We start from the raw sequence: 13,054 nt of genomic DNA on the forward strand, positions 1-13,054 counted from the left end.
ATGATTGGGTTTTTCCATTTTAAAATGTAATTTGGGGATTTAAAATGGAACAAATTGTGTACTGGAGCACAATACCTCGAAAGTGGTCCCTAGAATTCCAGCCTTCTTGTTCCTGCAGGGCAAGCGCATGAAGGAGCAGAAATGGGCCTACTTCCAGAGCAAGTGGAACCTGCTGGAGCTGGCCATCATCCTCCTGAGCTGGAGCGCCCTGTCCGTGTTCATCAAGAGGACCCTGCTGGGTAACCGGGACATGCAGTACTACCAGGACCACCGGGATGAGTGAGCAGGCCGCCTAGCCACACCTGAAGCACATTAGCAAGTTGCATCCAAGTGTTTAAAACTATCTCAGTTAATATCCACGTACATACGTGCATAACATTTATAGAACAGAGATATTTAAGACGCGTAACCACAGGTTTGTTTACTGGTAAAATCGTTAGACTTAGTTACTTAATTTCTTATTACAATAATTCTATCAGTTTTGAAAAGACGGGATAGGAAAGGAATTAGACAATAATCTCCAAACGATTTCATCATCCTGAAATGAGATGCAATACTGCACACTTTAATGCTGATATGGACTGAGGTATGAGGTTAGCGGAGTGGAAGATTGCCTAATGAAATGGTAAACAGCAAAAGTGATTAAAGGCAGCCCTGACACACTCCTGAAATTAGAGAGATTAGAGTGGAGAGCTCATTGTGCCTTAAAGCTTCCCTGCATAGGAACATTATCATTACAGTGTCCCACTTTCTACATTAGAAGGAAGCTCTTCAGCACATAATGTAAAGCCTGTCCATTAGGTAATAGTGCATTTTCTGTGCTCCGATTTGAATGGGAGCTTTTGTCCCCACACCACTAGCTGGGTAGGTTTCAGAAGACATCCAATGGTTCTTTTCAAAATGTCTTTCTAGGTTTCTTATTGGTAGATTCTTGTTGCAAAAGACTCACAACAGGAGTCTAACTAATCTGGCTAAAAGCATAAGACATAAAAGCGTAAGGTGATTTGTCTATTTATTAAAGGCATTTATTTTGTCCTCTTATTTCTGACTTCAATTATTTTCAAACTGTTGGAACATGTGTTTCAATGCAGCGCACATCCATTTCCTTTTCACAAGAATTTTGAAGTATTTTAATTGGCAGACAACATTTCTTGGTAAACTAGTGTAAACCAGACGTGAGCCTGCAACTGTGCATAAACAGACACTCTTCTGTTAGTTGGAATTTCCTAGTTTGCCTGTTCATCTGATTAATAAGAGATTATGAAGATCAGCATATGGGGTTAGCAGAGACCTGTAGGAGAACCACCATCAGTGTGGCGAGATCCACCAACCCCAATCCTAGCAGATGAGGATGAGGACAAACTGGAAATCCAGTGAGGCAGCACCCTCTGGCAGGGAAAGATTAGCAACTTCCAAGCCTACTTATCTGGTGGATGTCACATTGTAACTTCATCTATTGTATACTGAAGACCTTTTAGCTTCTCCTGACGTTTGCTGTCCATCGGGAGACAGTGGCTAACGTTTTTTTTAGCCGGTCACTCCTTTCGTGAATCATCATAGTAAACATGCTGTATATCTTGCTCTGAGATCTCACTTGATCACCAGTGTCATATCCTTCTGAACTGAAGCTTTGTTTAAATGCTTCCCATCAGATGTAGCATGAGGGGAAGATGTCTCTTTCTTTGGGGATACCAGATTGATTTGATGGTTAACAAAGAATAGCAAAACACAGGTGATACACAGTAGATTTAAATAAGGTAGAGGTGCAGAAAAGGCACCTAGTGAGAGAACCACCTCACAGTATTCACATGATCTCCAACTTAGTGTTATTCATCCCACTATTTTTATAAGTATGAGAGTATAGTTTTTTTTCACATGGTAAATAGCTGGGATCACTGCGACTACCTAGGTAATACCAAGACTTCAATAAGGTAATCCAATTCAATAACGTCATTATATACAAGTTATATTTCCAAATCATAACTCCTCTATCCTTCCAGTTCTCTAACCAGTTTGTCTAATACAGGGTGGAGCCTGTCCTGGCATGGCAAGGAACACCCTGGATGGGACCCCAGTCCACTGTAGGGCGCATAACCCCTCCTCAATCCATTTCAACTCTTTTCCTGCAAAAGAAATCTTAGTGAAGAAATTTCAGCAGTAAACAATTTCTCAGGAGTAATTATCTCAGAATTCAATATAAACCGTGTGAAATTGTATAAGAATCTTTGGATGATTTTGGAGTGGTGCTCCGAGCCCTTGTGGCCAATGACATGCATGTGGTTTTGGCAGGTTTGCCAGTTTCTATGAGACAGCTGCTGCGGATGCTGTTCTAGGATACCTGATTGCGTTCCTGGTGCTGTTGGCCACAGTCAAACTGTGGCATCTCCTGAGACTGAACCCAAAGCTACACATGATCACCTCCACCCTGCAGAGAGCCTGGACTGACATCTCTGGGTTCATCATCGTCATTGTCATCATGCTGTTGTCCTACACCATCGCTGTGAGCCTTAACTGTCCCGCTGTCGTTATTGTAGACAATGTCTGCCTTTTTTAGATAATTAAACAGTAACAACTCCGTGACATAACATCATAGACTATATAAAACAAATTACTACGCTGGATGAAAGTTTTGTCTCAAGAATTGTGGAAATAAAAAAAAAAAATCATGACTCGAGTACTGCCATTTGTTGAATGGAGATCTGCTCCACATACTGTACAATAAAATGAACCAGTATGTTTTCTTAAAAATGATGAGACTTCAGACATTCATCACGCAACACAATTGCATCCTATTAGGTTTTATGCAGTTGTTTGCTCAGAACTTTCTTGGGCTGTTCATGGTTAATCAATTTCCCTACGGGATTAATAAAGTATTATCTATCTATCTATGGTTTTCCTTTTGGGTCCTAGACAAACCTGATGTTTGGATGGAAGCTTTACTCTTACAGAACACTGCTGGAAGCAGCCCAGACAATGGTCAGCCTGCAGCTGGGAATTTTTAACTATGAGGAGGTCAGTCTGCTTCTGCCGGGCTTAAACAACAGGGTTTATATATGCCATTCTCAGCAGATTGTGAGAATATGGAAAAATGCATCTTCATAATCTGTCTCTAAAGTCCTTACTTGTTTATAACTGAATAGGTTTAAAACATGTGAAGGGATTAGTCATATGTTTATTGTGTATTAATGGAAGTTTAATCCACACAGTCATTATCTATTGCTTTATTCAATGCATGATTGCAGGGGAAGCAGGAGCATACTCTACTGCTGCAAGGCAGGATACACCCAATCCATTGCAGGGCACACACAGACAAACACACACTCACACCAAGGCCAGTTCCCCAAGGAGCAAATTAAGCTCCCATATTTATTAAAACTTTACTCTGAGCAGCAACTTTGTAGGGAGGGAAATACCTTTAAATTATATATATATATCTTATCTATATCCAATTTCATCTTTTGCAGGTTCTCGATTATAACCCTGTGCTTGCCGCATTCCTCATTGGGTCCTGTATTGTCTTCATGACCTTTGTGGTTCTCAACCTTTTTATCTCTGTTATTCTGGTGGCATTCAGTGAGGAACAGAAAAACCACAAGGTATGACCACCACCACCATTCCATTTTTACATACCTTTCTTGGATCTCTCGTTACAATAGTTCCCTTCCAAGCTTATGGGTCTACAACAGTGGTCCCGGACAGCCGGCGTCCTGCAGCTTAAATAAATGACTGTGAAACAGCGAGAGACAGCTTCCAGAGGGTTTCCATCAAGGAGATAAGCTAGTGTCAAACGAAGCACACCTGAGCTAAATGAATAATTGGCATCCAGAGGCGAAGAGATTCGATATGAGGGAGAGAAGCAGGTAGGATAGGCTCTGAGTGGAACTGACCACTCCCCTGGACTAATGGAAGGTGTATAAGAACCACCAGGAGGATAAAGGTCCAGCATGGCAGAGTAGTTTCTGTATCAAAGGGTTGGGCTGGCTTATGACTCAGTGAACAAGGGACACTGGAGAAAATATACAGTGGTTTAAGCTATACTGAAGGGCATTATGAGTGCTGGCCAGACAGGCAGTTCTGGATGTTCTCAATGGGATAGAAGTATACTACCATGGGACAGGGTTGGCCAGCTGAAGCAGGCCTGACTGGGGAATGTAAGGATGTGGAGAAGTATGGTATTGCCTGGAAAGGTAGTAGCATACCTTCTCCCTGCAGTTGAAAGAAAAAGGTGCTCAGATAGGCCAGTTGTACTTATGACACCAGCTAGGCTATAACAGAAACAGGCAGAAGTGTGAGGTCGCAGAGGGAGTGTGAGAAATCATCAAACTGGCTGCTGATATGTCAGGGACAAATGGGATCAGCTGGTACATCTTGGGGAAATGAATAGTGATTTGTAGCTTGCACAAGTCTTTAGTCAGGATGACCCTGGAACTGCAAATTCAATAAAGAAGAAAATGTATGCTGAACTCTTACACACATCTATAGACATGCATGGTGTCAGAAACAAAAATAATGCTAGTGAACTGTGCTCTGATTTTTTTGCAGCCTTCAGAGGAGGAAGAGATTGTGGACCTCATGTTGACAAAGATCTGCAGTTTTTTCGGGATCAAGTGCAAGATAGAGAAGGAAGAAAACTGCCCAAAAAAACTAGCTTGAACTGTAACAGATCCACTCATCCTCTCACTTACTGCAACATGAATTTGTAGTGCACCTCTTTCCTATACTGTTACTTGTTTTAACTGTTCTAGTATAAAGCAACAGATTCTGTATTCACTCTTGAGAATTTTAAACTACTGTTTTTCACCAAGACTTACAACCAATTGTCACATCAGTATGCCTCTGGCAGTGTTGCAAGAATTCCAACATAAGAAATTCAATGAAGCCTATTTCTAGCAATCTAAAGAAGTAAGAATCTAAATTCTCGTTTCCAGAATTACTAATGGCACAGGCTACAAAATTCTAATTTTCAAGCTATTAAAGGGGTCTGAAGAACCTGCCTGTTTTTATGTTATTTTAAATAACCCAAACATTCTTATGCCTATACATGCAATAGAAATCAATGCATAAAAATGTAATTGTTACAAAAACACTACTCTAAAATTCTTGAATTAATAGCCTAAGAAGATACAGCATTTTAGCATGCAATGTTAAGTTTACAATCCTCTAACTGTATATAGTTTAGTATTTACATGTGTACTTTCAACTATTTTTTGTGGTGCAACACAGTGCTATGCTATAGAAAGGACAGTCTCGAAGCATGCACTACTGTGATCTAGCCATTTCCCAGCTGTTCTTATACTGTCCTATGACAGTACAACTATAGCATATTAAAGTAGTGAGAGCTGATATAAGAAACAAAGGTGATGCTTAGTATTCACTTTAGATTGCATGAAAAGGTATCAACCCTAACAAAACTGTACGTCGTTTATCTTCTCTTACTGTAAAAATACAATTAAAGAGCATATACCACAAAAAGCTTTATTCCCTTCCCCCTTTTTTGAACAAATACAAAGGGAACCTTTTATCAGAAAAAAAGATAAATACAGTGACCTGACAACAATTTGTCATAGGAGTTAGGTGGAAGATTTTTATACTCTCCTAGAATAAAAACACTTCTGCAAAAGTTCTCTTAGTCCTCGGCAGTTTTACTAGTTCATTTCTTCTCCTTCTTGTCTTCTTTCTTGGTGGAAGCATCACTCTTCTCTTTTTCTTTGTCCTTGTCTTTCTCCTCCTTCTTGTCTTTCTTACTCTCATCCTTCTCCTGTCCCTCCTTCTTCTCTGCATCTCGGTTGGCTATCTTGTTGTTGATGAGGTTATGCAGCGCCACTACAGAGCGAATGAGTGAAGCCAAGTAGACCACCAGCATCTGGTCATTGGTCTTGAGGTAGAAGGCCTTAATGAACTCCTGCAAGTTGACATCGGGCAGCAGATTGAAGACGTCCTGAAGCTGGTAGATGATCTGGTGGTTGATGGGCAGCTTACCTGTTGCAACTTTCTCCAGGTAGCCCTTGATATCCAAGAGCTTGGAGTTCAGCCCTTTCAGGCCATGCACCTGATTGGTGATACGCTGTGACAGGGTGCCCACAGTTGTGTCTTTAATGTCTCTGCCAATAGAACCAATAAAAAAAAAGTTATACAGAGGTGTTGTGGAAGTTGAGATCAATATTTAGGTCAGAAATGGGCACCTTTAGGATCTGTCCTCCTCCCAAACAGATTTAAATCCTTGTTTATAGCACAGTGGGCATTCCTGAAGACATCCATTCCTTTAAACTAGGGGTGCAAAGCTCTGACATTTCAGGGGTTCATGCCTCTTTCGTTCTTAAGCAGTTAACGCTACCACATTTTTTATTTGACCTTTGTATTATAACTCCAGATCTCACTTATTAGACAGCATAAGAGCTATCTGAAACAGTTACATGATTTAAAGTTACAAATCCCACTGCAAATTGTAAACAGGCTGTATCACATAACAACTGCTCATAAATACCCCACAGCCCCAAATACACACATACATGAATATATTACCCGATGCTAAACCAGCACTATAACCTTTCCATGCACCTGGGTAATGTATTGGTTATTTTCAAGGCAAAAAAACTGTAGAACTTCCTTTACCTTAGTAAATGCTCTACACCAACCTCTTCTGCTTCCTCAGCCCCTATCTCACTGGTAACATGTTCGAATGTCTTGGATGTGGGAGTCCCATCCTAAAAGAAGGACATATCATTTAGAAATACAAACAGTATCTGACCTCTTAGTTTATAATAAATAGCTCGCAGTACAGTAAGTGCATACTAATGGATGAAAGGCTTTAGGCACTAAAATGTATGATCTACAATCCAAACTACATCTCATATTCATTCTACCATTGCTGGTGGAGAGCATGTCAGATCATGTATCATACCTTTAAACAATTTTTAAAGTTGGGATTGCTGGTATAATAACTTCATTCCACCTTTCTTAAATACACAATGTATATCCTTTTCTGTACTTTAATGGGCCCCAAAACTACTCACATCATGCACTTCCTCTACAGAGATGTAGGCTTCTGTGGGGAGACCTAGATCCTTCGGCTTTACATCAATGATAACTAAAACCTGCAAAAGACAGCATTTTATTACAATCCATGAAAGAGTATAAATATTCCCAACTTCCCATTTTTCAAGAATTTGATATATTACAAATTTAAAAAATACTAGATTTTCCAGAATATTTACAAAATGTGTTAAAGACAGTTCTCTCATTCTAGCCTTTGGAAGTCATTTTTTCTATGGACTTCCTAATACAGCTCACAAAAAAAATGAACTGCAATGCAACAAGACTGGAATAAGAGAAAAATATTCTTCTGAATGCATCTCAAAGCCTTAAAATCTAGATTGCTTAAAAAAAGAAAAGAAATGTGATGCTTTAATAATTAATTCATAAAATATGTAGAGTACAATTTATTAATGTTTTGTTCAACACTTACTGAGTTGGAACAGTACCGCTTCATGAGCTCATTGATGGCAATGTCATTCTTGTGGAGTTTTGGTCCTGTGTGATACCAGCCCACTATTCTTTCTCTGGCTAAAGACATTTCAGACACAAAAAAGAATTTCAACACACTATCCAATATTACAGACAATAATGCACTTCCAGTCTTTTGGTTCTTTACCTGTTGAGATAACTCACAAGTTAACATGTGAGCCGTATATAACTTTGAAGAAACTCCAAGACTTCTTAAAAATATACGAGTATTTAACAATTAACCACTTTGATTCAAGTCAGACGTTGTAGTCAAAGCACACTAGAGATCATGTGGGCAATATTTCTGTTTCATATACTGAAGTACAACATTGTAACAACAACGAATTTTAAACTGAACTAAAGTGTGAATGTTACAATGGATATACAGTATACAAAATCAAAGTATTCTATCGACAATGTCCTCTTTTGCAGCACACTGAAAAGGATAAACAAGCTGACACTAGAGTGTGCTCTTACCATTGACTTTTTTGAACATGCCATACATATTCTCAAGGTAGTCATGGTCCAGGAACCACACGGAGTCGTCTTTGTCATCCTCATCGAACGGCACTGTGTGGACAACCAGTTTTTAACTCATTAAGCAGGCAGCACCTTAGACAACTACCAGGTTCCCACCACATAACAGCGCTGCCCATCTCAGGCTTCAGTGGGACACAGTACAAAGGTAAACTCAAGGACTTCAACCCTGCTTGCAGGTGATTTTCTCTCAGCTGGCCGGGTCACTGGAAGTCAAGTCCGGTCTCAACACTGTCACAACCGACCATCTTGGTCCCCCTTCTTACAAACTCAAGGCTTAGTCTGCTCACCTGCAAAACTGTTGGAAACATCCAGAACCTTCTTGTGCCAGGATCCCAGAAGCACCCCTACCACTCGCTTCTGGTTCCCCACTTTTCCTATTCTGGAAGAAACGTTGAGAATTAACCACAGATGCCAGGAGTAAAAAAAAAAGTAGGAGCGAATAAATTCCTTCTAACCTTCGCATGTACCCAATGTGAAGATACACCGCCTGCCCGCACTACCAGAAACAAGGAAATTTGCTTCGCAGGACCCGACATTAGTATCCACCGTTTGACCGTTTTAAGTGAGAATAATATCTCACGACAAAAAAAGGCCAGAGTGCTGTCATAAAAACTCGACATAAATATATTAACATCTAACAATAAAAAGAAAAGGCTAAACAATCCTAAAACCGCAGCTGACAAGCCGCCAGCCCTCGGATAGGCAGCAGGAGCGCCGTGAGAAGAGAATGATTGAGACTTTATTTTCTTGAACCTCTGCTGGGTAATAGTTTTGTTTCACGGCAATTCCCCATAGACTGTAAGTGTCATTAACTTTATTAATGGGAATAGTTAATGAATGGAATTTTCTTTCTCCGAGGAAAGTTCTAAAAGCCCGGTAAGATTTCCATCATGACATGTACACGCCAAGTACCGTGTGACTCAGCAGGTCAGCACTGTTCCTTGGCGGGGCCCTACTTTTAAAATATTGAAGGAATTCTCGTCTTCAGCTGCAAGATTATTTCTCAATAAGCGTAAATATTAAACTGCCCTCTTAAATTCCCTTGTTAGCTACGCGCAAACAAGTAGACGCGATTTGGCTACAAATGGCACCATTTAAAATTGTAAGATAAAACCTGCACATTCACAGTCATTCAAGAAAAAAGTGTAATCGGCATCTTGTGTTTCGAATCTGTTAAATGATAACAATCTAAAAAAATAGGTAACGCACTTGCCATAGTTAACCGAGATTCATTTTCACTGCCATTCCGGGCCTGTTACAGAAACAATGAGTCCACAAATTCTCCTTAATCATTACAATGGAAAATAAATGTGAAAAATCACCTGTTAAAATGGTCCACAACACTAAGCAACACCAGTGGATGGACTACCACTTTTTCCACAGCAGATTCCGGCATTTTAACGACTCTTATATTAAGATCGGCAAAATGAAACTTGCGAGTAATCTTTACAACCGTATGGCACTCCTCCACAATCCCATAATCCACCGAGACCAGTACAGTAAACGGAAGGAATCCCACAATTCCACTGTGCAGGCGGAAGAAATGACGATGCGGTTTACGGCAGTTGTTATGTTCTTATGACATTGAAAAACTTCCCTAATATAGTTTTTCGCTTAAAAAAAAAGCACACAATAGAAAATATTTTAATTTGTTTATTGAAATGTTTTTGAAAAAAAGATTGGAGGACGCATTTTCCATTAGAACTACTATTTTTTAACCGTGATGATTGTTTAAGGAAGAATATAAATTATACTAGAGCCAAGGACTACAATCTTACTGATAAAATACGTTGCCACTAAATGTGCAGTCATATACATATCGATATCTAAAGATACATTTAATCTTACAGTGTTTGTAACAGATATAGTACTTTTGGTACTGGCTATATATGGTGTATACAAATAATGTACTATATTAAGAATTTTACATTCTGGCTTACGTACTTTTATAAAACAGCATTGTATGGCTTGAAATACTATAGTATTGTTTTCAGAAGGTGTTGATAACTTTTTATAAGCACTCCAATATGCAGTGTGTGTATATATATATATTCACCAATAGGTGGCACTTAAATAACAGAAAGCATTTTGTTGGTAATTGTTTTGGCGACATCCAGTTCAGAGCCATGCCACAGAAATAGCTAAACTTGACAAGTTTACACAAAGCATGTATTATCCTGTGCACATTATTTATGGTGTACAAAACACAGCCAAACTGTTCATAGACAGTTTTAAAACCCTTATTTTACAGGAACATCACCAGATGTTATAGTTCACAAAATGTGATATTACCTAAATACAAAAACTCTTGATAGTGAATACCGCTCTAGTTCCTTCAGTTAACATTGGCATCTTGTGTATTTAACTTCTGCTTCTTTCAAAAAGATGTTTCTCAATCTTTAGGTTTAAATGGGATGTTTATATACTATATACTTCTTATGAAGGAGCAGGTAAACTTTCATTCCTTATTGAAAGAAACACTACATGTGGAGCCATCTTCTGGTGTATAAACGACAACACTTCTATTATCACTTTAGTTAATTGCATTAATGAAGTAAAGACTTGGATGTGTGAAAACTTTTTGTTACATAACTCTGATAAAACTGAGGTTATGTTGTTCGGAGGAAACAAAACTGAAACTCTGCCAGCAGCCATATCACCATGCAACTCACAACTGGCAACCCACTGAACCCATCCTACTCTCTCCTTCAGAGTAGTCCCGCTACCACATGGAATTCTGGGCCCCACCGAGGAGCTAACTTACCCCTGGCTCACCTCCTAAAGTTTCGGATGAGCACCCTATCCCCAGGAAGCAAAGGCATGTGTACAGCTCTCCGGTCATAACGACGCTTGTCCCTTTCCTGACACCGCTGTACGTGGCCCTGGGCTTTTCGGTATGGCTGCTGCAGAGTTTCGTGATGCGTAGGCATCCAACATTCCAAAGTTTCACCCCTATTCCCTGGGGGCACACCCACCACCATGTCCACTGGCAGGCGTGCGTGTCTCCCAAACATCACAAAGAAGGGGGACAGTCCTGTGCTCTCATGAATAGTGTTATTATATGCATAGATCAATTCTGGAAGCTTTGCAGCCCATTGACCCTGCTGCTCCTCCCTGAGTGACCTTAGCAAAGACAGTACTGTCTGGTTCATTCGCTCTACTGCCCCATTACCCTGGGGATGGTATGGTGTAGTTCTGCTCTTTCGACAATCATACATCCTTCCTAACTGGGCTAGCATGGCAGGCTCAATGGTAGGCCCCTGATCTGAGTGTATCCTCTCAGGACACCCAAATGGCTTGATTACATGCATCCACTCAAACTCGTGCAGCCCCAGTGGGATGGTGAAGGCAGTCTTTTCCCTGTCACGTTCACTAACCTCCACCTGTCAGTATCTGCTGACCAAGTCCAAAGTAGAGTACCACTCTGCCTGTGACAGAGTTGTCAGTGACTCCTCAATGCGGGGGAGAGGGAAAGCATCTTTATGGGTCACCACATTCAACTTTCTGTAATCCATGGCGAAACCTCCATGACCTATTCTTCTTCTTTACCAAGAAGACTGGGACTGCCCATGGACTACTGCTCTAGCGAATAATCCCCTTTTCCAACATTCCATGTAGCAACTGCCTCAACTCCTGGTATAGAGATGGGGGAATAGGACGATACCTTTCTCGGGTAGGAGGTTTCCAGACCAGTTGGAATATGGTGAAGGACGGCATTTGTCCTCCCAAAGTCCTCATCATGGGCTGGGAATACTTCTTGCCACTTTTCCAAAAGCTCATCCAGTTGTCTCTGTTGCGCTGTCGTCAATCCTTCGCCTTGGACCGAAAGGGCAGGCAGTGTTTCACCCCTTCCGCACTGGGCAGTCCGCACACCCACTTCCACTACCCCTGGAGACACCCTTTGTTCAGGTTACACTAGAAATCCTCCCACAAGATGTACTCTATTTCCCCTCAGTTTGTATCCATTAGCTGGGCGGTTATTTGTCCTTTGCCTTCAGGTATTAAAAGGTCTCTGTACAGTACCTCTGTCACAATGCCAATGTCTCCCGTAATCGTCAATCCCTGGATTAATAGGTCCTTGCCTCCATGGTCTCGCACTCTGCAGTTCCCCAGGGTCATCTCCAGGGTCATCTCCAGGGTCCAGTGGGAAATCTGAGACCCCTCTGTCCTGTCTTTTATTCAATTTCAATTCAAGGTGCTTTATTAGCATGACCGATGGGTACAATCAGTGTTGCCAAAGCAAATGAAAGTAATGATATTTACATTAAACAAAACAAAAAAGAGAAGTAAAATAAAATCTACAGACATTTACAACAAGCAATCAATTCCCGCCCTTTGATTGCTTCAATGGTCCACGTCCTGTGACAAAAGTTGTGTTCTTGTAATAGTAAAAAAATGCAGGTTAAGTTAGATCAGTGAAATAAAATCTGGGAATCCTTTTAACATATATACTTTAATCAATATTTTTTTTTTTCTTTTAGCTGACCCTTTTGTCGATATCAATATGACCTCAGGAGGTTCGCATTATTTTCCTTTATGGTAACAAAAACAAATTACAAGATGCAAATAACAAAACAAAACCATCTTTTATTCAACCACCAAAACAGTCAAGTTGCATGACCTCTGACTTCCAAGCCGTCACCCACTTAAGTCTTTCACTCAATATCCAATTAGCACTTTCTAACCTTGAGTTTCCACACACTGCTTAAGATACTGTACTATTAAATATCCAACACAACCCATGCCTCTCATTGCTGTGGATCTGAATGTGTAATATTCTGGGTCTTCTTTAATGCCAAATCTAGCAGCTCAATAAAAGATCTTTATTAGTAACCAGGCTGCGTTTATAGGTTATTTCAGTCTGTCAGCCACATAGTCCTGTGTTTATGTAGAGCATCGAAAAAGGGAAGCCCTTCAGTGCTGATAAAAGTCCGACATTCTTTGTCAACATAAATATGCAGTGATGTAATGCAACACATGATACAATCTCCTAATGCAGGAAGCATGTTTC

At 40.3% G+C, this 13,054-nt stretch overlaps 2 protein-coding genes across 2 annotated transcripts in view; one reads left to right on the plus strand and one right to left on the minus strand.

Annotated features, from left to right (window-relative positions):
* pkd1l2b (polycystic kidney disease 1 like 2b) overlaps positions 1-5,472 on the plus strand; it is a 33,062-nt gene extending 27,590 nt beyond the window's left edge. Inside the window, exons 39-43 of the mRNA XM_088613729.1 lie at positions 119-279; positions 2,290-2,500; positions 2,911-3,012; positions 3,465-3,596; positions 4,543-5,472. Of these exons, the coding sequence (XP_088469855.1) occupies positions 119-279; positions 2,290-2,500; positions 2,911-3,012; positions 3,465-3,596; positions 4,543-4,653 (717 nt within the window). The 3' untranslated portion in view covers positions 4,654-5,472. The remainder of the gene's footprint in view (positions 1-118; positions 280-2,289; positions 2,501-2,910; positions 3,013-3,464; positions 3,597-4,542) is intronic.
* On the minus strand, positions 5,462-9,540 carry psmd7 (proteasome 26S subunit, non-ATPase 7). Its single transcript, XM_088613728.1, has 7 exons — positions 9,366-9,540; positions 8,331-8,422; positions 7,981-8,073; positions 7,466-7,563; positions 7,014-7,094; positions 6,613-6,704; positions 5,462-6,101 (listed from the first exon to the last, which is right to left on the minus strand). The coding sequence occupies exons 1-7, from the start codon at positions 9,437-9,439 to the stop codon at positions 5,651-5,653; spliced, it is 981 nt and encodes a 326-aa protein (XP_088469854.1). The 5' UTR covers positions 9,440-9,540; the 3' UTR covers positions 5,462-5,650.
* Between the last annotated feature and the right edge of the window lie 3,514 nt (positions 9,541-13,054).

The sequence above is a fragment of the Lepisosteus platostomus genome, chromosome 20, assembly GCF_059453375.1.
Source record: "Lepisosteus platostomus isolate fLepPlt1 chromosome 20, fLepPlt1.hap1, whole genome shotgun sequence".
Classification (NCBI taxonomy): Eukaryota; Metazoa; Chordata; class Actinopteri; order Semionotiformes; family Lepisosteidae; genus Lepisosteus; species Lepisosteus platostomus.